Raw genomic sequence first — 26,870 nt, forward strand, 5'->3', positions numbered from 1 at the left:
TTAAAAACCCCCTACTATAATCAGAATAAAATAAATGTCCCCACCAGGGTTTCATATCTTTTGTTTCTTTTGGTGTCTTCTTTCTCATATGATAATGAATGAAAAGTCAGTTTCGAGGTGGCATGGCTTACAGCAGGTAGCACAGTCATTTTAAACGAGGATCCTTACTTGGGATTTTTTAATGATGAAAGGACAATTTCCTCTAAAGACATAAATTAGTGAGATTTTGAAAGGTATGTGAAAATGATCAGATGCAGAAAATTAATTTTAAAAGGATTTACTTTTAACATCCTAAAAGTTAACAAACACATTTTGTGATATAAATTCTTTTTTGTTTTGTTTTGTTTTGTTTCTTGAGACAGGGTTTCTCTGTGTAACAACTCTGGATGTCCTGGAACTCACTTTGTAGACCAGGCTGGCCTCAAACTCACAGAGATCCACCTGCCTTTGCCTCCCTAGTGCTAGGATTAAAGGGTGCACTACCACCGCCCAGCACATGATATGAATTCTTTAAAAAATTATATACATATATCTGGTCATTAAAATCTTATAAATGGTCAAAGAAAATATGCTTTCAGTTATTCTTCATTGTCTACATTTTAATAGCCTTGCCTGTGCCTAGGACTTAGAATAAAGTACTCATTTGTGGCAAACTGAATGAAGCCAGACTAATCTGGATTCCACTTACACTTCCAAGTGTGGAGTGAGGCCAGTCAGTTTATACAGCTGACACCAACCCCAAGGAAGCAACTAGAAGAATCCTCAACACCCCCTCCCCCGCCACCCCTTCCCCGCACTGCCCCCCAAGGAAACTAAGACTAACCAAGAGCCCTGTAATATTCTTCCCTGACAGCAGGGGTCAGGATACATCCTGTGACGTCAGACACCAGCACTAAAGAGCAAAGGAAAGAAGGCAGTGGGGAGGCTGCATCGGCTGACTGGATGGCTTCCTACTCAATGGGACAGAGAAAGTCCGAGGATTCTGGCTGAACAAACAAGTTTACTTATGTCCACGTTGCTGTTTCAGTCCAGCAACCAGTGCCAACGTTTCTGCCTGTGCCTGCTATAATCTGGATCTTGAATACGTAAAGTGGGGTCACCAGTGCATACAGCTACTGGGAAGTGGTGGGATCTACAGGCAGGGGGTCCTCACTCAAGGTCTTTGTAGAAGTCTCTTCTTAGATATTGGGACATCACACCTTATCCAATAGGGAGCAGCTTTCCTCCAACACATACTTCCCACTGTGATGTCCCAAAGTAATGAAGTGACATAACCATTGGCTAATGGTTCTAAAACCATGAGCTAAAATAAACCTTTTCTCCGGTTCAGTCCATTTCTTTTTAGATAACTAGAAAGTGGATGCACAAGAAAGCTAGTAAAGCAAGGCTCGTGGTGCACACATTTAATCCCAGCCCTCAGAAGGCAGAGGCAGGTGGGATCTCTGTGAGTTCGAGGCCAGCCTGGTCTAGACAGTGAGTTCCAGGACAGCCAGGGCGACATAGAGAAACCCCATCTCAAAAGAAAAACAAATAAACAAACAAGAAAGAAAAGAAATTACTAAAAGAATTATGCACGATAAGGAAATCAGCCCTTGATCCAGTGTAAGACACATCTTGTTTCAGATGCTCACATTTATTTATTCCTAGCTTAAGAAGGCTAGCTATGTCATGTTGGGTAACAATTTTAGTTATACACAGACTGAAGCTTCATTCGCCCTTTTATTACAGTGGATGATCTTCTTTTCAGTTTTTGATGCTCCATTCTCTCCATCGTGAAGCTCAGCTGAATCCTTTGAGTTTTATATCGAGGTAATACTGCAAGTAGAAAGAATTTCAAATCTTTGAACATTCTGCCTAACAAGTGAACATTTTAAAAAACAAAACCAACCAACCAACCAACCAAAAACAAAACAAAACACATTTGTTGCTTTCAGTCACAGATTTGCTCTTCTTTTGTCACAGGCATCCAGGACCCAAAGAATAATACGCCACGAGGGACATGGAAATTTTGGCACCATAATGTTGACTCCCAAGGCATGAGAATATGAGGTGTTGTGATGACGGGCCACGACACTCTCCCCAATTATGTCTGTGGCATGGCCACCTTGCTCAATAGGGCCTGAGTCAAGCATCTCTCAGCCAACGGGAAGGCTCTAGAGGAAAAAGAGAGGGCCTCCAAAGCAGCTTATCAAGGCATGAGAGTGGGGCTCAGTGCAAGGGTCATGTGGATAACATGGCATCCTGGACTAGCAGTAGATTGTCAGCACAGCCATGCTCTTTGAGGGGCTCACTTCCCAGATGTGATCTGGAAGAAGCTCCGCCCACACATATTAACAAAGGGTAGGTGTCCGGGAAGAGGAAGATGATATGTGATGAGGTCAGCTATTATCTCAGGTTCTCTGTCCAGTGCGACTAAGGGAAGAAGGAGAAGCAGGAGAAAGAGGTGCTGCTCATTCAGCTGTCACTTCAGAGAACTCAGTGCATTTACTGGAAACCATCATGTCCAATACTACACAAGCTAATAAGTAACCAGCTGTGTGGGAAAAGTTCATGAAGCAATTGTTATCGGATAAACTGAGCATTATCAAATGTTAATGAAGAAACTAGTTAGTATTGACATTAACCTGGCATGCTTTTATTCTACTAAAAATGCTCTAATACACTAAACTATAAAGAATCTTCACATCTTGTATTTTGGGAAAAAAATGTGTATGTTTTAAAAATCTATCATTAATTTAATCAAAATTTCATCAAATTCTAATAATATTAATGATTTCAAATTTACTATTGGAGGGAATTGTTGAATAGTGGAGCCCTTTTATAAAAGTGAATGTGAACAAAATTAGAAATAGAGTATTGTCACTATAATGATAAAAATAGTATCTGACATGATCATGAAGTAAGCTGACAAAGATGAAGCTATATGGAAATTGATGTGTCAAATGTATGAATATATAATATCTACAACACTTTTTGTCCAAAAGCTTATCAAACTATTTAGGATGAAGATTATTCAAAAATTAAAAATGAAAAAGAAAACCCAAAATTTAAAATAATAACAAAATCTCATTCACCACATACAATCTGAAATTAATAGACAAGTCATAATGTCTAATTAATAAAATACTCTACAAAAATGTTCAAGAGAATTAAAAATTTTAACTTATAGAAATGTTGATGTTCAATCATTCTCAAAGAGTTTGTAGACATCCTTAAAATCCCAGTGGAATCCTGAAAGGAGAAGGACACAGTAATTACTGAGCACATAAAACAATGATAAGCTGCATGTTCTGACCAGAAGACTTAAACGTTCACAGCAACACATCAAGTTTTGTAGAAATGTATTATTTTCCAAGCCAGAGTTTATCACTGGAGAAGCTTGTACATGGTCACAATAATTAGGCATGCACACTGGAGTAAGTTGAGAATGAAAAGACTCTTCATCTACCCAAGTGAACATTTCTTTTTGTTGTGCCGGCATGAAAGACAGCAACTTAAATGATTGTGAACAATGGCATTTACCCAGCCCATTCTGAAGTCTGCGTGCACACTCAGCATAAAGATTCCAGGAAAAAGTTCAACATGGCAGAGGAGAAGCCATCTATTTCAAGTGAGTGCAATGAGAATTCAGGAATAGGGAGTGGTGGTGCACATCTTTAATCTCCGGAGGCAGAGGCAGGTGATCAGGTGATCGCTGTGAGTTCGAGGCCAGCCTGGTCTATAAAGCAAGTCCAGGACAGCCAAGGCTACATGGAGAAACCCTGTCTCGAAAAACCAAACCAAACCAAAACAAAACAAACCAAAACAAACAAACAACAAAAAAAAACTCAACAGCAACAAAAGTAAGCTTTATAAGGGCTGGAGCGATGCCTCAGCCATGAAAGGCTAGGCTCACAATCAAACACATAAGAGAATTCAGGAATGGGCCCACATCAGGAAAGCAGCACAATTCTCCCTTTCCCAGTACAGCTCCTCAGTTTAACTTTCTTCTCATCTCTCCACAACTGTTCTAAACCACAATCCTGTGGCCTTGCTTTTCCACCTGAAGTGTCTGCTTCCAAAAAATCCTCAGTGTAAGTCCGGCTGAAAAACCACTCCCCTGTTGTACCTAGGGTAATGACCTGTAAACTCCAACACAGGCAGCCTGCTTGTCTAGGGTGCCTCACCTTGCCAGCTTTTCAGAACCACACCACCTGCTGGGCCCTTCCCCCCTCCCTCTTCTCCTGTCTGACCCCCCATATCATACTTTGGAGTGTTTTCATTTTTGTATGTTGTTGACACATAACAATGTGTTTGATTATGAGATTTTTTTCATACACATATACAGCAATCTTTGATCACATTTACCCCTTTCACTGTACCCTCTTTTCTTCCACTGTTGCCCAAATAGTCCCATTTCTCTACACACACACACACACACACACACACACACACACACACACACACACACAGACTCTGTACATGCAAGAAAACACACTAGCATGTGTTTCTGAATCCCTGGTTTCTGTCCCATTTTATAATCCAGTGGTGTCACAGTTTACATGCATTTTTCTTTGCACCTTACTCTCCGTATCCCCACTAGAACACACTAGAACTGAGGTGAGCTGTGCCTGCCTTGTCAAAGATGTATTCCCAATGCTTGACACACAGCATAAAAATCAATAGTTATTCAATCAATTCCATTCCACTCTGATCCAGCCCATTCCATCTCCCTTTATTCTTATCAATTCCAAAGCAAAAAGAAACTCACTATCTAGTCAGTTTTATCACTGATACACAGAGATACAGGCCAGGGCCTTTGAGGTGCAGCTCTCACAGCTATTGTGTGCTTAGAGCCGCTGGTGTGCGAGGCAGTTATCGGTGCCTTATATGTTACCAGATTCTCACCTCAACCGTGTGGATGTGCAATTATTTTAATCCCTATTTCACAAGCAAGGAAGTGGAGATACAGAAAGGTTAAAAAATGAGGCCAAGACAGCAGAAGCAGTGAGAATTCTACACCCCTTGGGCTAAAATGCAGGTCTACTCTCCTGTGAGTACAAGGAGAGAGGAGAATAACGTGAGTTGGGCATTCAAGAGAGAAGAAAGGAAGCATGCACCAGTGAGGCCAGGGCCATCTATATGAAGATGAAAGTTGAGCTGAGCTTTGAGGGAAAAGAGAGTTAACTAATGAACACCAGGGACTGGTAAAAGGGCCCGTCAGAAAGTAAATAGTGAGAACAAACCTGCACAGGAAGAGATAATAGAAGAGCACAAGAAAAATTTAAAAATAAGCCAGGCGGTGGTGATGCAAGCCTTTAATCCCAGCACTTGGGAGGCGGAGGCTGGCAGATCGCTGGGAGTTCAAGGCCAGCCTGGTCTACAAAGTGAGTCCAGGACAACCCTGTCTCAAAAAAAAAAAAAAAAAAAAGAGAGAGAGAGAGAGAGAGAGAGATTGTTTGAAGTTTATTGTTATAATTACTGTTGATCCATTTCCTAGTAATACTTCTTGGTTCCTCTGAGCTTCTGGTGACTGCCCTCAGCTATTTTAAGTTTTCTGATGACAGGCACCATCAAAATCTTACACTGCCATAAGTAGGGCTGTGAAAGAAAACTCCAACAATGTCAACAGGCAAAAGAAAAGAAAAAAGAGAAGCCAAGAAACTCAAGAGAGGCCAAGACCAGGACCACTCAATGCCAATGGTACAGAGATAGACTAGAGCCCTTGCCTTTAGGGGCCTTATATGCTGACACAAGGTTGAGAGCCGTATCAGAATAAATACAAAAGGTCGCTGCTCCCAAATTCTGAAAAAACACAAGTGTTTAAAAATTAATTCTGGGGAGCTGGATGTGGTGGTGCATGCTTTTAATCCCAGCAATCAAGGAGGCAGAGGCAGGCGGATATGCTGTGAGTTTGAGGCCAGTCTAGTCTACAAAGCAAGTCCAGGACAGCCAAGGCTACACAGAGAAACCCTGTCTCTAAAAATAAAAAACAAAACAAAACAAAAAAATTAATACTGGGGCTACAGAGATGGCTTGGCTCAGTGTGCTGCTTCTTGTGCAAGTATGAGGAGTGGGTTTAGAGTTCACAGCACCCACAGAAACAGTGGCACTGCCACTTAACCCCAGTTCTGGTGGTTGGGAGGGACAGGGAGATAGCAAATTCCTTGAGATTCCAAAAGGCGGGGCCACTCTAACTGAACAGTGAACTCCAGGTTCAGTGGGCAGGTGGCAACCAATAGAGGAAGACACAAAGACACCCAACATTGACCTCTGGCCTCCACATGTGCACACATGCTCATACACGACATAAACTCTCTCCTCTCTCCTCTCTCCTCTCCTCTCCTCTCCTCTTCCCTCCCCTCCCCTCCCCTCCCCTCCTCTCCTCTTCTCTCTCTCTCTCTCTCTCTCTCTCTCTCTCTCTCATTTGGAATGTATGAAAGTGCTAATAATAATCATACAACTGTGGAGTGCTAACAAGACCTTAGGAAGCATCAGAGGGTGGAGGGGGTGGGATTTGGTGGTGTGCCCCCCATTCTACCACCCCTGGGCACATATTGACAAATGGCAACCTAGGCGTTGCTTAGATTCCTTTACTGTCCGATGCTTCAGGCAGCCAATAGATCTTAAGATAAAACATTTATTGTGTATGGCTGACCATTCCCTTAGCACACAGGATGGATCCTGTAACTCGAGGCACTCTAGGAAGCTGCGGTCTATTTTCAGCTGTCATAGAACCTATTATTTGGCAAAGGACTTCATATTAGCTTGAAACACTAATATTTTAAAAAGCATTGCTGCAGTTTGTAGAACACTGTATGAGCAGCAGCATTTGCCTGTGCCATGTGCTCTTCAGCACTGTGGCTCACTCCCTCTAGGAGTCCCCCACCATCCCCCGACTTCTGGTTCCCCATCCCACAGCTTTGGACTCTACAACCTTTATCTAAACTTATAGGTCAGGGGCCTTAAAGGACCCACTGCCATCCCCTGCTCCCTCTGCACAGTCCACAGACATTCCCACATATATCGAGGCCTTTACACACTATTTCTTCACTTAAGTCCACAGCCTAAACATCTCCAGCTCCAAACCCACCACCCCAACTCTCAATTTGCACATCTTTCTGTTACTACAATTTCAATGTAAGAATATCCTCCTTTTGTCTTTTTTTTTTTAAACCAGGACCCTCCAGCATGGGCCATGGGAATGTGAAGGCGACTGCCCAGATCACTATTGTGAAGTACTATGCATGCCTGCATCATGACTTCCACACAGACAAGCATGTATGTGAGGAGATCATGTTATGCCCAGCAAGAAGCTCCCTAACAGGATTGGTGAAGCCGAGTTAGGGAGGTCCTATGAGTGGTTCTCTATTAAGCTGCAGGAAGAGGTAATTATGTTCCTGGAGTTTCAGCCCTTGATCAGATCACTGAGGCAGACGCGGAAACCACGGAAGTGCTGAAGCCCCTGGACTTTGGCAAGCTCTCCAGTCTGCATGCCACTCGGTCTATACCTGGAATGAATTTCAAAACACCACAAGAAGCTGTTTGGATCTGTTCTGTAATACTTTTAATAAACCTGGGCACACCTTTAAAAAATAAAAAATAAAAAACCCATCTTTTCATGGACTCTTCTTCATATTCCCTGTCTTTTCCTCATATTAACATCAGCAATCGCGCCACCTAGAAACAGTTTTTCTCTGGCAGTTCCCCCTCCCCTCACTTCTATATGATTGATCATTGAGGCTTGTCTATTGTGACCTCAAACAGTATTCATGGCTTTCCCCACCTCCAAATTTCTAACACCCTTATTTGGGCTTTTCCCTGTGCTCATTTTATTGTCTGACAGACTCCTTTTCATTATTCTTCCTGGCTCAATCTCTCCGCTTTACTCACAACCTAAAAATTCCATGCCTACCCTCATCCTGCCATAGCACCAGCAAAGCACTCCTCTCACAAATGGGATTTGTCCTTTACACATTTGAACCTTCATGTGCTTTCAAATTACCGATTGTGTACTGCCATCGCCTTGAAAACAATGCCTAAGTCCCCAGGTGTAGACTTAGGTTTACTAGTGCCTTTCCCTGTGCACAGACCCATGAGTGCCAGCATAGGCACGGGAACAGAGTGGCCAGCTGTGTGACAAGGAGCAGGGCCTCCATGCCCTAGGGTGCTGGCTGAGGTGTCCTCCCTGGTTGAGAGGTAGGCATATGCAAGCATGTCCCTGACCCATGGCCATGTTGTGTCCCCCAGGAGAGCACTGCAGACTCAGAAGGCAGCGACACCATTTTCTCTTTCACAACATAGACGAGGGCTTCCCTGTATGTACAGTATGGATGACACCAGGTTTACTCTCTGACTGTTGTGAGTGCTTGATAGATTAATAGGCACAGAGCCCTTTGAACAGTGCCTCAAACACAAATACACCTTGGGTGTCAGCCTGTATGCACCTATGATTTAAGTGAATAGGATAATTGATTTATAATTGCTCATGTATAATCTGTATTTTCCAACGTTCTTTCAGAGCTCATTCTGCTTCCCTAAAAAATAAAACAAGACAAACAAACAAACAACCAAAAAAAAAATAAAACAAAAAAGCAAAACCAAAACCCCCACAAGCCTTCTGCCACAGATGTAATTTCTGCCTGTTGATATGCTATACCCTTCCTTGCCTAGCTAGGATGCCATGATTGACTACTATAAGCCCTACCTGATCCCAGGAATATATTCTCTCCCTCTTAAATTAACCCTTGGGTGCCCACAAACCTCAGTCATGAAACTTGCCAGAATATATTTGGTACTGTATAAATTTGTAAGTTTTATTTTCCTTGAAGGATTTTAAATCTTTTAATGTTTCTTCTGCATGTTCTCACAGAATCACATGGCACAATAGGTTCAAATAGTTAAGATGGGGTTCTTTCTAAGAGAACTGGCTGTGTATTAGTTACTAAAACAATACTTTACATATACCATTCCTTTCTCAGACAACTTTTAAAATATTTCCTCCTCTAATTCAGGGAGGATTCAATAATTTAAGCAATTCTCTTAAATAGCAAACCAACTAACCAACCAACCAAACAAACAAACAAAAACAAAACAAAGCAAAGGCAATCTGAGATCTTTGTGGCTCAGACTGACTTCTTCCTGTACCTTGGTAGTTAGCACTATGCCTGGCTCTTCCTCTGACCTGGAGCTACCCTTTATTGATTTTGAGTATATTCCAGGAGTTTTCTTATATTGCTCCCCACTTTTCTAGCAAATCTGTTCTTATTACACCGTCATTGGCCCAGAGATGTCGAACAGTTGCCTTATATTTCTCAGAATTAGTAAATTACACAGGTAACTTATAAAACTGAGTCTAGAATTCTCCTACTCACCCCTCAGACAGCTCTTGTCACATTCTGGGAGGCATCCTTTTGGGACAAAAAAAGTTATTCCTTCATAGTTATAATTCTTGCATATGTAGTTCTATTTCACGTAGGCCCTATTTCTTTAAAACTAATATCACATTACATAATTTTCCCATACAATATGTATATTCCATTTTATGTGTTCCATTTTAAATAACATGGCTAGTTGCTGTTCTCACAAGAATTTGATGGTTTCTTGGAGAGATGGTTCAGAGGTAAGAGTGCTGGCAGAAAGCCAATTTTGGTTTTCAACACCTAAGATGGCTTACCTGCTCTTGTAACTACAGCTCTATGGACTCTACGTCCTCTTCTGTCCTCTATAATTCCTGCATATATATTGTATGACACATTCTTTCTTCTCTTCTCTCTCTCTCTCTCTCTCTCTCTCTCTCTCTCTCTCTCTCTTTCCTCTTTCTTCTCTCTCTCTCAATACATGTCTCTTCTCAAAAAAAAAGAAAGAAAGAAAGAAAGAAAACTGAAAGGATTTTTACATAAAAACAAGCTTAACCTTAATAGGGCAAAATTGATTATATAAATATGTTAATATATAAACAACTGATTAAAAACACGAGAGATTTATAGTTAATATTAATCACTAACTTCACTAAACCATTAACTTTTATTTTATACTTTACTATATTCAAGTGACTTGGAAAAGTCAGTATAAAATGGAACCTACCAAAAACAATAACTTGGCACCAGTCTTCTATCCCAAAGGAACCCTGAACTAAACACACTCACAGAGAGTAGCGGGGAAAGAAAGATGCAGAATCGGAACTAACCACCAGGTGTTTCTTTTTATAAGAATTTCAGTGAAGAAAAAAATTGCAAAAAGGTTTAATAGGAATTGGTATGGCTGACTGCTGAGAAAGATCGCGTTCTGTACTTAACTGACATATAAGGAACTATCAAGGCAATAAAAAAAGTCCTTAAAATATACACATAATTTAATCTCACATGGCTTGAATAAAGCTATTCAATTTTTTCAATGCTCATTAACTTGATTATAAAAGGCCTATTGCATTTAAAGATTACACACACACACACACACACACACACACACACACACACGTACAGATGAAAAAAATGAGCAAATTATTTACAAATAAATGACTCTAAACCTGTACTGTGGGTTATGACAGTCTTAGTTTCTAGAGCTCCCAGAGTGAGCAGAGCTAGCCTGCAATGCATTATAAATGGGTAATTAACATTCACATGGAGGAAGAAAGCTGGTGAGTGAAGTAAGGAAAATCATTTTATTATAGCTAACCATAAAGCTAGCATTTCAGACAATAATAATCCACTTTGCAGAACCCTGTTAACAGAGCTATCGTTATTCTGCTGCTCAGCCCGCATCTTTAACCGGCACCATCTACCAGAGAAAACAATAGCTTAGGTCTTTCCTCATGATTTTCAATCACAATTTGCTCATTAGGCTCTGGCATGCTCCATATGTAATTTCATGGTGTTTGTTTATTAAAAGACAAGGAATGGAAAGATTTCTCTTTAATTCTACTTTTAAGTAAAAATATTAAGTTAAAAGCTTACATTTAAATGATCTTTTTGATCATCTAAACAAGGTTTCTACAAATTATGGCTTATGCACCAAAAACATGCACCTTGCATGTGTCACACGTCCATTTGTGAATTGAGTACATGTGTTGTTACACTACAACAGCAAAGCAATCGTATCAGGGATAAGCAAGTCCCAAAGCCCACAATGCTTCTTGCCCCTTTAATGGAAGCAGTCTGCCAGTGTCATCTCTTATTTTTTTAGATTAGGCTCTGGCATGTGCAAGTATATATTTTCATAGTATTTGTTTATCAAAAGTCAGCCAAAGAACACCTTCTGGACATGGTCTTCTGTTTTCCGTTTTGATTCATGTTTTTAATCTACTTTACCCAAAATATTCCATTTTAAAAAGTCATTTCCTGGTAAATCTCCGATCTGATATTGGTATATATTTCCTTTCCAGGAACTATCACAATTAATTTCATTCTAAAATTTATTAAACTTGGATATTAAAAAGATCAAATGTGGCCCAGTTTGTCCATGGGATCAATTCAAAGAAATATCAACTCAGTAATGATGAAAAGATTCAATTGAAATTTAAAGCTTTACTTAGTGTAAAGGTTTAGCTAAGGTTTCTATTGCTGTGATGAAACACTGTGGCTAAAGCAACTTGAAAGTGTTTATTTGGCTCTACACTTCCACATCAGTGTTGATTATCACAGGAAGTCTGGACAGAAACCCAAGCAGGGCAGGAACCTGAAGGCAGGAGCTGACGCAGAGGCCATGGAGGAGTGCTGCTTGATGGCTTGCTCCCCATGGCTTGCTTAGCCTGCTTTCTTATAGAACCCAGGGCCACCTACAGGGATGACACCACTCTCAATGTGCTTGGCCCCCTATCACTAATTATGAAAATGCTTTACAGGTTTGCCTACAACCCAATCTTGTGGAGGCATTTTCTCAATTGCTTCCTCTCCAGTGACTTTAGCTTATGCCACATTGACATAAAACCAGCCAGCACACTTGGGCCTTAAAGAAAATACAACTCCTCATGTTATGGTGACCTCAAACCATGCAGTTATTTTCATTGCTACCTCATGACTGTAATTTTGCTACTGTTATTAGTCATAATGTAAATATCTGTGTTTTCTAATAGTCTTAGGTGACCCCTATGAAAGGGTCATTTGACTCTCGCAGAGCGGTTGAGACACAGGTTGAGAAGAACTGCTCTAGATCAGTGCCAGCTGCTGTTGTGGGAATCATGGTACACAGCTCATATTTCTCCTTCAGGGGCAAGACATTCATTCCTCCAGATACCAGGCCCTTTCTGGAAACTGACCTCAGTCTATGTCTTGCATCCTACATCTAATGACTGACACTGCCGCCTCTCTGTGGGTCAGTCCCCACTCTCTCTCTCTCCCTCCTTCCCTTCCTCCCTGCTACTCCTCTCTCTCTGGTGTCTATGTGGCAGTTCAACTCCTTCCTCTGCCCAAGCGTGTTGCTGTCTGCCCTTTACATATGTTACTCCTGATGACACCTCTTTTGGAGGAACAGCACTTAACATGGCTGTTCTCTTCCAGCTCTACTTCTCTCTTCCTGTTCACCACTCCACCTTGCCTTTCTTTACTCCCCCCTCCTTCTAACGCTGATTCCTATATTGCTAGATCAATACATTTTTCTTCACTAGAGTTCATTATCTTTACTTTACATTTACCAAAACAAAACAAAACCCAAAACCCAAAAACAAAACAAAACAAAAACCCCCAAACAAACAAACAAATAAAAAAACATGGCTAGCCAAGGACAATACAGGTGGTAAGGCGGTAAACCTTAAACCCCTACCCAGATCTAGCCAATGGTCAGAACAGTCTCCACAGTAGAGTGAAGAGTAGGATATGACTTTCTCATGTACTCTGGTGCCTCACTTTTGACCATGTCCCCTGGAGGGGGAGACCTGGTGGCACTCAGAGGAAGGACAGCAGGTTACCAAGAAGAGACTTGATGCCCTATGATCATATACAGGGGGAGGAGGTCCCCTTCAGTCACAGTCATAGGGGAGGGGAGTAAGGGGAAAATGGGAGGGAGGGAAGAATGGGAGGATACAAGGGATGGGATAACCATTGAGATGTAACAAGAATAAATTAATAAAATAATAATAAAATAAAAGAACTTCTGGAGTGAGCACAAAAAAAAAAAAAAAAAAAAAAAAAAAAAGCTACTTCTTAAGTTGTAATAGTCTGCCTCAAAAGACAGTTTAGAAATACAGGGTATACTTTTTAAGCTTTTCATCGATTCTTTGTGAGTTTCTCATCATGCAGCCCAATGCCAGTCATCTCCCATCCCTTCATATCTGTCTGCCCTCTGCCCTTGCAATTTTCCCCACCTAAAAGAAAATAAAAACGAAACAACACAAAGCATGCAAAACATCTTGTCATGGAAGCTGTAGTATGTCACAGTATGTCCCACAGTATACCCTTGGTCCACACATTTTCACTTGAAAATGTTCATTGCAACGAGTCACTGCTCTGGTCCGAAGCCTCTGGTTTCTGCTCCAGTAGCAACACTGGATTCTCACCATGACTCCTCTCGGAAATCTGTTCTGGTCCGTGTCATGGAGATCCTGCAGCTTTGGATCTGCAGGACTGGCCCTTTCACATGCTCTAGCAGTTCATAGATGGAGTAGATTTTGGAGTAGGCAAGCTCAAAGCCCTGGATCTGGACCTGGTTGGTAGCTGAGCTGGTCAGCTCACCAGCTCTCCCACAGCCATAGAACCAGGGCCAACTCTCTAGCACTGCCCCAGCTGGCTCACTCAATCTGCAGCCAGCAAGGACCATGGCCAGCTCTGCCCTTGTCCAGTTCTCCCAACTGCCCTAGGTAGTGACGGACAAGGGGTCAGAGGATATCACCCTCACTCCCATGTCACCCTCATGGAACGAGTAGTGGGGCCAGCTCTCCTGTGCTCATGCCCTCCAGGCACTCATTTGCACCCATCCCCCACCCTGCCATCAGGGCCAGCTCCACTGTGCTGCCCATGCTAGGTACAGGGCCTGCTCTCCCAAGTGCTGCAGCCTATGAGAACTGGGACCAGCTCTCCAGAGTGCCACAGCCACTGTTGGGGTAGCTCGGCACAAGCTTGGATATCTATGTGGTCCCAGAGCAGGGATGCCCACATGGTCTTTAGTGGTAACATGAGCCACAGATATTAACACAGACCCCTGCTGCTACATGGCCCTCAGCGGCAGCTCAGGCTGGGACCTCACCATGGCCTCAGGCAGTGGGGCTGCCTACTCACAACAGGCTATTCCTCTCCACCCTTGCATCTTCAGTTCCACCTCCCTTCATAATGGTCAAATTGTTCTGCTTCTCTTTCTCTCCCATGTGTTTGACACATGCTTGCAAATAGTAGAGGCTCCCCGCTGTGGGCAAGCCACACTGCTGGGCTGGAAGGCATCTGTGTGTCCACACCCTGCACACAGGCCTGGGGTGTGGCTGTGGACGGGCCCCTGTGTGTCTATAGACCAGGGGCGGGATGTGGTGAGGGACTGGCCACCGGGTATCTTCTGCTCACTCCACATAGTGTGGCAGGCTGGCCTTTGGGTATCTTCTGCCATCTTCACTGTGTGGTGTAGCTCTAGGTGTTATTTTTAACAGTGATTTAATTTCGACCAAATACTTATTTAAATTATTCCTTTTACATTACACATTTATAAGTCTTTACATGACGGTTTAGGGGCAACTGTAAAGTGAAAACTTTTCTGCCAAGCATTGTTCTCCTGTAATGGTATTTTAAAATTATTTATTATTTTTTTAATTGGTGATATGTTTCGTAAGGACAATTTCAATATATCTTGTGCTTTGACATATTCATCTTTTCCCCACATTTGTCTCTTCCTTTTCTCTTTTAATTTCCTTCTCCCAGTCTACTGCTTTCATCCTACATGTTCATCTGTAAGTAGATTTATGTATCTATATACAATTCAGGATCCACAAAATGTAGGAAAACATGCGGTAATGGTTGCCTTGTTGAATCTGCCTCATTTTGATTAATATGAAGATCTTCAGTTCCACACACTTTCCAGAAAATGATCTAATTTTCTAGCATATGGTTGAGTACAGCTCCATTGTACCTCTATTCCACATTTTAGTTTTTGGACTATTTCATACATGTATGAATATACCTAGATCATAGCCACTCCTCCTTGACTCAGACTGCATCTGGATCTTCCCAATACACTTCCCCCCAAAATTTATCTCATATATAAATATGATCCAAATAGTGCTGTGCATATGCACATGGGTGTGGGTGTCACCCACTGATGCATGAGCAACCCACCAGTGGCTAGGCCCTCAAAGAAAAATGAACTCTTTCCCAGGGAGCCATTAATTAATAAGAGACCCTCAGCTGGAGATGGGATGCTGGGAAGCCCTCCCTTCTTCATGCCAGAATGTTTAACTGGCTTGCTCTTGTTCAGGTCTTGTGTGGGTAACCACAGCTACTTCTGGCTCAGGTGTGCAACAGTTATGCCGTGTCCAGAAGACGTTCTTTCACATCAGTAGTTGCCATCCTCCAGCTGTTACATGGCATGGCCTCCTAGTCCACGATGTTCCTAGAGCTTGTAAGGTGTTTGATATAAATACTCATTTAGAGCTGAGTGTTCATGGTCACTTATCCTCAGCAGTTGGAAAGGTATGCCTCTGCTTTAACCACTACCCTCTGGGAGAAGAGCTTGTCTGACCAAGGTTGGGAGCAGCATGCATCTATTGGTGACAGGAGATAGGGGAGCCTATTCCATATTTTCTTTATTCATTTGTTAGGGGAGGGAGTGGAGAGTGGATATGACCAAGATATGTTTGGGTATATTTTCAGAATGGTACAGTTGGATCATATGGTAGTTCTATTTGTAGTTTTTCAGGAACTACCATACTGATTTCCATAATGGTTGGTCCAGTTTAAAGTCCCACAAGCATCCTTCCTACATTTATTATTGTTTGTTTACTTGAGGATATCTGTTCTGACTGGATCAATCTCATTAATTTTAATTTGTATTTCTTTGATGGCTAGTAAGATTGAACACATTTTCCTATGTTTATTGGGCATTTGTAGTTCATCTTTTGGAAACTTTATTTTGTAAGTCTATGTCTTAGATTGGGTGGGGGCTTTTGGTATTTAGTTGGTTATTTTTTAGTTATTTATATATTATAATTATCAATTTTCTGTCATCCAATAGCATCTTGTTTTGAATAACAAACAGGAAGGATGAGAAATATATTTTTAAACTTTTACCATTGAGTTTGTTTGGCAAACCTGTGGGGAGGATATGGTGGAAGAGAGAGGGATGGAAGAAAATGGGGATGCAAAGAAGAAGAAAAGGGGAAAGTAAAAAAGAATGGAAGTGAGAATGAAACCAAAGTGAAACAAGGCTTAAAAAAAGACACTGTTAATTCATGACTTGCTTTGTATGCAATATCTCCTAAAGTTCTTGAATGATGGTTTCCAGAGACCATATATTTTAATTTTGTGAAATATCAAGCATTGGAAGAATTTAAAATATTTATTCTACTTGAAATTAAGGTTAGTAAAAAATAGACACAAGAAGAATAATGTAAGGTAGGGAAGCATTCAGTTCCATTAATATCTTTAAATTATTTAGTGGACTTCACAATGAAACTATTATGGTACTAGGAAATGATCAGATAGACAGACCAATGGCTGTGAATAGATGTGCAAAGTTATGTTTGACAGGCTGTGGAGATGACTCAGTAGAAAAAGGCCTGCTGCACAAGCATAAAGTCCTTAGTGTGGGTCCTCAGCACCCACATAAAATCAAGGTGTGGCAATGCTTAATTGTACCTCCTGTACTGGGCAGAGACAGGCGGAGCCTAGGAACTCCCAGGCCAGCCAGTTTGGCTAAAACCGCAAGTTCCTGATTATGTGAGAGGGCTTGTCTGAAAAGATAAAACGGAAAGTGATGGAGAAAAACACTATTGCTCACCTATACTTTTGCAGAGAGTGCACAGGAACACACTCGAGAGCACACACACATCACACACACTCACCACACACCACAGGGGTTCAATTCCCAGCAACCACATGGCAGCTCACAACTGCCTGTAACTCCTGTTCCAAAGGATCTGGCACTCCTGCACAGACATGCAGGCAAAACACCAATGCACATAAAAATAAATCTAAAAAGAAAAAGAAAAAATCCATCTCATATCACTGATATAAAAATGGACTTTTGAAATAAATCATAGGAGCATCATTATCATTATATTTTTTAAAACTTTGTCTCTTCTTACAGTGTTTTATTTTGGGGGGGGGTAAAACAGGGCTTTCTGTATCTTATATTGTTTGTGAACTCACTATGTAGCTAAGGATGACCTTGAACTTTTGCTCCTCCTACCTCTATTCTCCAAGTACTGGGGTTATAGATGTGTGCCCCCACACTCAGTTGATTCAATGCTAGGACTGCCTTAGGGTTTTATGCATGCTAATCAAGACTGCTACCAAGTGAGCTCCAATATCAATTTCATCTTTTTTAGATTTTTTAATTAAATTCTATTTTGTATTGTTTCAACTTCTATTTGCATGGAATATCTTTCACCACATCTTCTTGTATGTCTTTAAAGAAGAAATGGGTGAGCATACAGCTGGGATTGTTTTTAAATCCATTCAATGCCTTTTGATTGGAGAATTTATTACATTTATTTCATGATAATTGATGTTAATCTTTATTAATGTCACTTTCTGGTAACTATACAGTGACAAAAGAGTCAATTCACTAAGAAAACGTAATAACTATAAATACCTACATTGAACATAAGAATTATAAATACATATACACCCAACACTGGCACATCTAAAAATAAAACAAATATTAAATAGATATGAAGTGATAGAAAATAAGAGGGAATTTCATATCCCAGATTCAACAATGTATTGATTGTGTATACAGAAAATAACAAGGAAATTTAGGATTTGAGCAATATTTTAGATCATGCAAATATATACAGAACAGGTAGCAACAGAACACACATGGTCAAGAACCCATGAAACGTTTGCCAGGATAGATTATGTGTGGGCACTAAACACATCTTACCAAATTAAAAAAAATTAAATCAAAATTAGTATCTGTTTTGATCACAATATTATAAAACTAAAAATCAGAAAAGGAAAAAAAACTTAGAAAATTCACAAGTTTGTAAAAATTAAGCAACTTGTTCCTGAACAACAACAGATTGAAAAAGTAAAAGGAAAATCAGGAAATTTACCAAGATGGAAAAACACAGAAATGTATAGGGTCAGCAAAGTTAGTCCTAGGAGACAAGTTAATAGAAGTGAGAAACCATTCAATATAAAAAAGAACCATCTAGAATAAACCACTAAAGTTACACATGAGGAACTTGAAACAGAAGAATGATCTAAGCATGGAGTTAATAGGAAATAATAAAGACTAAGGCACAAGTAAATTAAATACAAGCCAGGAGAAAATAAAAAAGAAAAAGAAATGCACAAAGTAAGAGCTGCTTTTGTGGCATGATAACCTTTGTCAGCAACGCCTTAGCTTCTCTGGGTCGACATTAAAACAGAAGCCTGACTCAGAAACCCCACAGTCCCATCCTCTGTTGCATTCTGTGTTCAGAGATTGAAATTTGCCTACAAATGTTTACAGATTCTGTGTTTCTTTTTCAATAGTTGTGATTGTAAATTCCTGACAATCTATTTTATACAAGGTGGGGGTCCAGACAGTTCCTGCAGGATTCCTGAGTCCCTTACCATGCGAGAGCGCTCTCCTTCTCTCTCCGGAAGATCTGTCTTTTCCGCTATTTATTCATAATAGGCTATGGGAAAAAAATAAATTCACCTTTTCAAATACTGTTAACAAAATTTAATAAGTGCATTAAAGTTTTAATCATTAAAAACATTAACCATACAGTATCCACAGATGCCAGAAACACACTAAGGACTTGTATGCTGTGATTGTAATGCTACTGATATTTTACTATTTAGGGGTCAAGGAGGAACATAAGTTGGCAGGAGCCCGTGTGGGAATTTGACAACGAGGAAAAGGCTAAAACATTTGAGAAAACCACGAGTGGCAGAAAATAATCCATGAGCATTCAGTGACTCCCTAAACCAGGAAAGCATGCGGATTCGTTTTCTGAGAAAACAGTGTGGGCCAGAAGTGCTCTCTCTCCCACTCCCTTTGTGAGAAGCACTGTGGTTAAATAGCACTGTATACGATAAATATTTTCCTACTGCACAAACCAGAAACCTGCTTATTCCCTGTCTTATATAAACAAAAATCACCAACCAGGAAAGCCACACTTTGAGTCCTGTATAAGGGAGCAACTAAGGGAAAGCTTGAAGAGCCCAGAAAGAGTTGGACACTGGACGGCCCAGAGTCCTAAGCGAGATGAAGGGAAATGCTCACAGGGCCCTTAAGACAAAGGTCTCCTTGGGTTTCCTCAGTTAAGTAGGAAAGAAGGGAAAGGGGAAGTAACAAATCTCCAAGTGAGTTGAAAAAATATTTCTTTTTCGGCTTTTCGAGACAGGGTTTCTCTGTGTAGCCTTGGCTGTCCTAGACCTGCTTTGTAGACCAGGCTGGCCTCGAACTCACAGTGATTCTCCTGCCTCTGCTTCCTGAGAGCTGGGATTAAAGGCATGTGCCACCACGCCCGGCCGTGAGTGGAAAAATTTTAACAATCCCCTCCAGTATTTATTTTCCTCACTTCATTTATTATTATTGTTACCGTTATTGTTACTGTTATTTATTCACATTGCATCCTGATTGTAATTGGGCTTATCTTCCTGTTCTCACCTCTTTCTCTCTATTCCCCTCCCATAGACCTCTGATAGGTGAGTTCCTCCTCGCCACATGAGTGACTTCCAGCTATCAATCACTGAAAAAGCTTAGGGGCGCCTACCAAAGAAATGAAAGCACTTGCCTGGAGCATTCCAGTTATAACCAGGAATTGGTCCACCTCTTTCCTGATAAAAGGCCTGCCGCCTGTTCAAAGTGACGGTGAATTTAGAGTAAGTTTAAGAAGAGTAGGTTATAGTAGAAATTATCTTAATTCCTTATATATAGTATAGTTCATTAATACTTTAGCATCTATGCTTTCTTAACTTGGGTTCTTCTTTTATCTGCTCATCAGGAGAATTAGTATATTTTATTAACAAAAACACAAATGAATTAAATGGGATACCATCTAAAAATCAATTAACAATAAAAACAATTTTTTTAAACAATAGTTGCTTCTTTGCTCATCTCTGTGCCACATAAAGGCAAAGTATGGCAAACTTCCTCGTTATATCTCTAGTGACAGAGACACATGGTGCATAACAAATAGTTATTCTGATAAAGAATAGATGCACTCAAGAAAACATCAAGTATATCAAATATCCATATTTTATTAATGTTTAAAACTTAAAGTGCTTTAATTTTCATATGCTAACAAAACTATATCAAATGAAATAATAAACAGTTTAAAAAATAAAGACTGAAGTTTCTTTTCTGTGCTGTGTCTTGAACCCAGGGCCCCATGCATGCTAGGCAAGCGCTTTACCACTGAGCCACATCTCCAGTGATGCACTAGAACCCAAGGAGTTTGGCTGGACGATCACAGACATCTCCTTGATAGAATAAATTCCTCTCATAAACACCATGCCCACTCAATTAGCAGAGGTATAGAATGTCTATAAAAGAAGTTTAAAATGGAGACGGATAGCTAAGTTAAGTCAGAGCTAAATGCAACTGTTGGATCATATTTATTTTTTATAAACCGTCAATAAAAGAAACTTCAGCAAGGGTTTTTGCTAAGGTCTCCACTCTAATGAGTGTCATTTGCTATTTTGCTAATAAGCACTGTGCAAAAATATAATGACATTATAGACCATAACCTTTTAAAGAAAATATAAAAAATAGCCTCTTGCCACGCATGTACTGGGCCCCATTACTTCTCTTCTCTTAATTGTTTTGTTGTTGTCTGAGGGGAAAGGAATATGGAGGTCTTACTCTGTCTTGTACTGATAAGTTAAAAAGGAAAGGACACAATCCCTGAGACCAGAAAAACATAAATTTCCAGACAAAGTTAAAATGCTAAACTAGAAAACTGTATTTTGGCCAACCTTTATCTATTTATGTATTTTTATAAAACATTTTACATGCAGATAAGCCTATCCATGTGCATCTATTTATATTTCTTTCTGCCTAGCTTATCGAAGGGTTCTTCTAATAAATGGCATACAATCTGACCAAAGAAACACCCTGCTAAGCTATAAAAGAGTGGAGAAAGGACAGGACAGTGGGACCAGGAGGAGACAAGGGAGGGGGCTGCAATCGGCATGTAAAGTGAATAAATTAAAAATAAAAATAAATAAATTTAAAATTAAGATAAAGAAGAGAGGTAGGGAGGAAGGAAGGAAGTAGACACTCTGTTCTCCAGGAGTGGGAACAAAAGAAAAACAAAACCTCTGCAAAGAGGAAGACAGGAAATCAAAACCACAGTGGAGACCTATGGGATGGGTGGAAGAAGGGCATGTGTGTGGGGGGAGGGGAAGCAGCAGGGTAAGGAAATGGAGGAGGACAGTGGGGGCGGAAACAGTAGGAAGAAAGTATAGTAGCATATACTTAAGGAAAATGTAATGAAACTGTGTATGCACCGAATTAAAAATCAGGATAGGATGTCAGGAGAGCTTCAGAAGAATGACTGCAGAAATTTCTTATGTTAAATAATAAGAGAAAAACACAGAATTAAATAAATGAACAGAACTAAGCCAAGTCCAAAAGATAAGCAATATATAAATATTAGTAACCTCAAGGTTACTAGTGAAACATGAAAAGTTGTTAAAAAAAATATCAAAATAACATGTAAAATAGCAAACTGACAGACACAAAAGATTATAAGAAAATTATAGAATTTTCAGGTTTCTCAAGTGACAGCACATGCTGGTGAGGATGTGGAGAAAGGGGAACACTCATCCATTGCTGATGGGAGTGCAAACTTGTACAACCACTTTGGAAGTCAATCTGGCGCTTTCTCAGAAAACTGGGAATAGGGCTACCTCAAGACCTAGCTATTCCACTCCTTGGAATATACGCAAAAGATGCTCCACCACACAAGAACATATGGTCAACCATGTTCATAGCAGCCTTATTCATAATAGCCAGAACCTGGAAACCACCTAAAGGCCCCTCAAAGAATGGATAAAGAAACTGTGGTACATTTACACTATGGAATACTACTCAGCTATTAATAACAAGGAAATTCTGAAATTTGCAGGCAAATGAATGGAACTAGAAATCATCATCCTGAGGTAACCCAGTCCCAGAAAGACTCACATAGTATATACTCACTTATAACTGGACCCTAGCCCAAAAGGGATATCCCATGAAAGTCATCACTTACTAGGAGATTGAGATAGATGCAGGGACTTCCTATTGGGACTCTAGGTGAAAGAAGTATGGGAAAATGGGGAAATAGAAGGATCCAGAGGGTCCTAGAAACCTACAAGAAGAACATCATGATGGGTGGATCTGGACTCAGGGGGGGTCTGCTCAACCTACTGCACCAACCAAGGACAATACATGCAGTAAACATTGAACCCCTATTCAGATCTAGCCAGTGGACAGGACATTCTCCACACCTGTGTGGAGAGGGGAACAGACTCTGACATAAACTCTGGTGTCCCATATTTGACCACTTCCCCTTGGTAGGGAGGCCTGGTGGCACTGAGAGAAAGGATAAGCAAGCTACCAGGATGAGACTTGATGCGCTGTGACCATATGGTGAGGGAGGACGTCCCCTTCTGACATAGAATTAGGGGGGGGAATAGGGTGAAAGTGGGATGGAGGGAGAAATGAGAGGAAACAAGTGAGGAGATAACAATTGAGATGTACTCTGAATAAATTAAATTTTAAAAAAAGAAATGAAGTGAGAAAAACTAAAGGAAAAAACGTTCAGGTTTCCTGGCGGGGAGCTAAGGGTCCCATGAGAGTATGTGTGGCATGAAGTGTTCAGTCATCTAGCTGAGTTATGAGGATAACCAGCAGAGCCACAAACACTGAGGGATGGGGTCAGCAAAAGACATGCTAGAGGTGGAGTTGGGACCAGAAAGTCAGTTATTTCTTCTTTTCGTCTTGTAATGTTGTATGTACCTTTCACTGTTTCTTTACCATGTGGATGCACTATTTCCTTTTTCCCCCAGTATAATGTTTTTATTGATTATTTGTTATTTTTACATCATCTACTCCAATCACACTTACTTCTCAGTCCTCCCAGGTCCACATTCCCACCCTTATAACCCCATGCACTAAAAGGAGGAGGAGGAGGAGGAGGAGGAGGAAGGGGAGGAGGAGGAGGAAGAATAGGAAGAGGAGGAGGAGGAGGAGAAGGAGAAGGAGGAAGGGGAGGAAGAGGAGGAAGAGGAGGAAGAGGAGGAGGAGGAAGAGGAGGAGGAGGAGGAGGAGGAGGAGGAGGAAGAAGAAGAAGAAGAAGAAGAAGGAGGAGGAGGAGGAGGAGGAGGAGGAGGAGGAGGAGGAGGAGGAGAAGAGAAAGGCCCAATCTATGTTACTCATATTCTCACAGGAGCATGGCCAGCCCTTTAATGAAACCTTAGTCCTTTCCCACCTGCACCCCAACCAGAAGCCACCAATTGGGGAGAGCTACACTCAGCATCCTTACCATATTTTTTTCACCTTAATGAATTTTATTGAGGTTACTTACAGACATATAGGTGAGAGGTTACTTACGGGAGCAGAAATGACTCAGAGACAGCTGCTTCACCAAGAGCCCACCCCAGCATGGGTGAAAAGTCACAAAAGCTAGATGCCTGGAGCACACTGCACAGGCTGCAGGCAGCTCAACAAGCCTGGACAGTGCCCAGGCAGCTCAGCTAATTTAGGCAGTTAGGCTCGTCTCTGCTGCTTTTCAGTTGTTTGGTTGCTTTGTTCTTTTTCCAGGCCACTCTCTCTGACCCTCTTCTAAACAACTCAGTGCATCTTCGTTGCAGCTTGTCTCGTCTGAGAATGACTCTTAGCAGTCTTTGCTACTTGGACACTTTTGGGGATGGAGGAACTGAGTGAATCTGCTCAGTCTTGGGGATATCCTGAAGCCGTTTAGACTTCCGGGATTACTTCATCAGTTTACTTCTTGTCTTAAGACGCTTCCTTACAGGATGGAGTGCTTCACCTTCCCTTAGAGCACTGGCTCTCAGCCTTCCTAATGCTGTGGCCCTTTAATACAGATCCTCCGGTTGCCTTACCATGGTTTTTAGGAGTTCTCTACCATGGCTTCCTGTCTAGGCTCTTACTTTGGGGGCGGGACTGGAAGTGGTGGAGGTAGGGGTTGTCACAGAAGCCTTCTGTGTCCCTCTTAGACACTTCTTATTAATTATCTTAGTATTTTTCAATGCTATCATCCCCACAGTGAATTCTTAGGAAGAATAAAATGACGTACTCCTCCATGTATAAGTAATAGGAGAGGCAATACGACAAGAATCCTATCGCTAATATCGCAACCAGTATCAGCATCATGATTCCAAACATATCAACTGAAATGAATGAAAAAGAGATATATTTTAATAGCAGGTCAAAATTCTTCTCATGCTTTTAATTTCTCTAGTATCGTGTAAGCTGGATTCTTGGATATACTTTCACAAGTCATTGCTGGGATGAGACTACAACAATACGTTTCAGTAAGGCTACCACTAAGACAACAGTCACCACTGTGGACTCCATCTGACTGCAGCACTTCCCGCTTCATTGTGCCTTCTACTTCCTTTCTCGTACTTTCTTATGAGGTCAGACAGCAGATGTCTCCTGCTGCCGTTTCCATGTTGGTGCATGTAGACAACATGGGGTGATGTGTTGTATGAGTGACACTTTCATTATCAGAGTCAGCCCACACTTGCAGGGAAAGCAAATTTCTAAGTCTGGTGTATTTTCCCCTCCCTCAGACTATATAACTTATTAGCCCAGTATCCAGTGAAATAAACTAGAAGGGCACAAACCTGAACAGAGTTTCTGTTCATCCTGAATACAAAGTGTTTAAGGTACAAATATAGATTATTTAAACAGACCTACAGAACTTGAAGCAACAGAGATTTAGGGAAAAAATTATCATTTTCATTTCAATGAAGAAAAAAAAAGCCCAGACAACTGGGATTTGCTCATAAAAGCAAAGTTCACCTGGAAAATCAACTATTTTTGGCTTTTCTGGAAATTTCATTGAAAAATATTAATATATTTTTCCTACTTTGTTAACTATCCTATAACATGCCCAAATTTGACATTATGAATTTAAATTTTTTTTGTTAAATTATATTTGAGGAATCACCATTCTTAATGGTAACTCTCAATATAGATTACATTAGCTGAGGAAATATACTATAATAACACCACTGGATTCAGTACATCTGCATTTCAGTTCTAGCATATACCTACACACACACACACAGAGAGAGAGAGAGAGAGAGAGAGAGAGAGAGAGAGAGAGAGAGAGAGAGAGAGAGAGACATACACTCTGTGCAAGTTCCTACAACATCACAACACAAACATCCCTTAACTAAGTCATGAATAGCATCCTACAGAGATTTCTACAGATGAATCTAAACTAGCAAGTATTCTGGCAAAGTTTCTACTTGACTCAACTCAAACCAATGCTACTGAATCAATGAGCTTAGATCAGAGAGCAACCCTGAAGAACAGCCCTGGACTAGGGAGTTTTACTAAAGCAAATCTAGTCATGTAAGTTTCTTCTATTTCTAAGTCGATTGAAATGAGGTCACTGAATATTTAAATGAGAACTTACCTCTACAGTTTGCCCAAAATATGGAATTGAAGCTACAGTCAGAATATGGAAAACAGTACTTTTTGCAAACCCTTTCTTCTCGGCACCAAATACACTGTATGTAGAAGATACAAATAAAAGCAGTGTCAAAATATAATAACACCTACAGTGAGGTTTTAGAACTAGTTAGTATATATTCAATAAATAACACCCATTATCACCACTGGTTTTGGTTATAGTAGAAGCCATTGGTGGCCTGTGAAGAGCTTATCACCAGAACAATGTTCTCATATCACAGCAGCAGTGAATACTGGTTGCCAAAGGCTCACATACTCTCTTCGGGAATATTCACCCTTGGAAGACCACCTTGCCCTCGAGGCTCCTATCCTCATGGGCCAGTAACTGACTAATATGGAGTTCCAAGCAGTGACCCACTGAACATCTTTGCTTTTAGTTAAAGGAGACAACTTTGCTATGTGCTATTTTCTTTTACCCACAGGTGACCCATCGGTCAGGGAAAATTTAGATGCTAAAACCTCATTGTTTCCTGGGTCTTGACCCCTATCTTCTTGGAATCCGTTTCTTCATGGGATGTTTGCTACAACTCAGTTACACAGATGTCCCATATACTGCAATCCCTGTCTCAGATGCTGCATTTGGAGCATTCGACCCAAAACCTAGGTCCGGAAGTAATGTTGAGAACTACATGAGTTAGTATTTTAAATGTCTCTAACATCTTTCTCAAGTCCCTTTTCTGTAGCATCTACTCTCTCTTCTGGAGGAGGCTTTCTCTGTGACATATGGTACTGGTGGTGATGTCAATCAGCCTTTTGTCAGTTCCATACACCTTCTGCTCACTGATGATAAGACAATCGCATTGAAGCAAGAAACAATGAGGAAAATTACTGTTACTATTTTCTGAACTATTTACTGTTACTATATTCTGTACTATTGGGCACTTCAGGTCCCAGTGCCCAAATCAGATGGCTAACAACCACCTGTAACTCCAGCTCTGAGTGTCTAACTCTTCTGGCTTATGAGGGCTCTAGGCAAGCAAGTGGTACACATACATATATGCAAGCAAATACTCAAACACATAAGATAAAAAGAAATTTTTTTTATGTCAAGACTGATAAACTGGCTGTCACACAGTGCTTAGTGTGTGACAGGCAGTGTTCTA

At 40.8% G+C, this 26,870-nt stretch overlaps 1 protein-coding gene across 7 annotated transcripts in view; it reads right to left on the reverse strand.

The window, feature by feature from the left end:
• Positions 1-1,496: 1,496 nt before the first annotated feature.
• The window catches only part of PTTG1IP2 (PTTG1IP family member 2), a 41,790-nt gene continuing 16,416 nt past the window's right edge, over positions 1,497-26,870 (reverse strand). The window contains exons 3-8 of one of the 7 annotated variants that reach the window (XM_084785787.1): positions 25,712-25,805; positions 24,359-24,452; positions 19,847-19,908; positions 18,675-18,739; positions 3,164-3,231; positions 1,500-1,815 (exon numbers count right to left, since the gene is read on the reverse strand). In XM_084785787.1, the coding sequence (XP_084641913.1) occupies positions 18,726-18,739; positions 19,847-19,908; positions 24,359-24,452; positions 25,712-25,805 (264 nt within the window). In that variant the 3' untranslated portion in view covers positions 1,500-1,815; positions 3,164-3,231; positions 18,675-18,725. Of the gene's footprint in view, positions 3,232-15,305; positions 15,511-16,181; positions 16,203-18,674; positions 18,740-19,846; positions 19,909-24,358; positions 24,453-25,711; positions 25,806-26,870 lie in introns of those variants that run through there. The other 6 variants (XM_084785790.1, XM_084785793.1, XM_084785788.1 and 3 more) reach the window with 6 other exon arrangements.

Source organism: Acomys minous (genome assembly GCF_964271855.1).
Source record: "Acomys minous genome assembly, chromosome: 6".
In the NCBI taxonomy this organism is placed as follows: Eukaryota; Metazoa; Chordata; class Mammalia; order Rodentia; family Muridae; genus Acomys; species Acomys minous.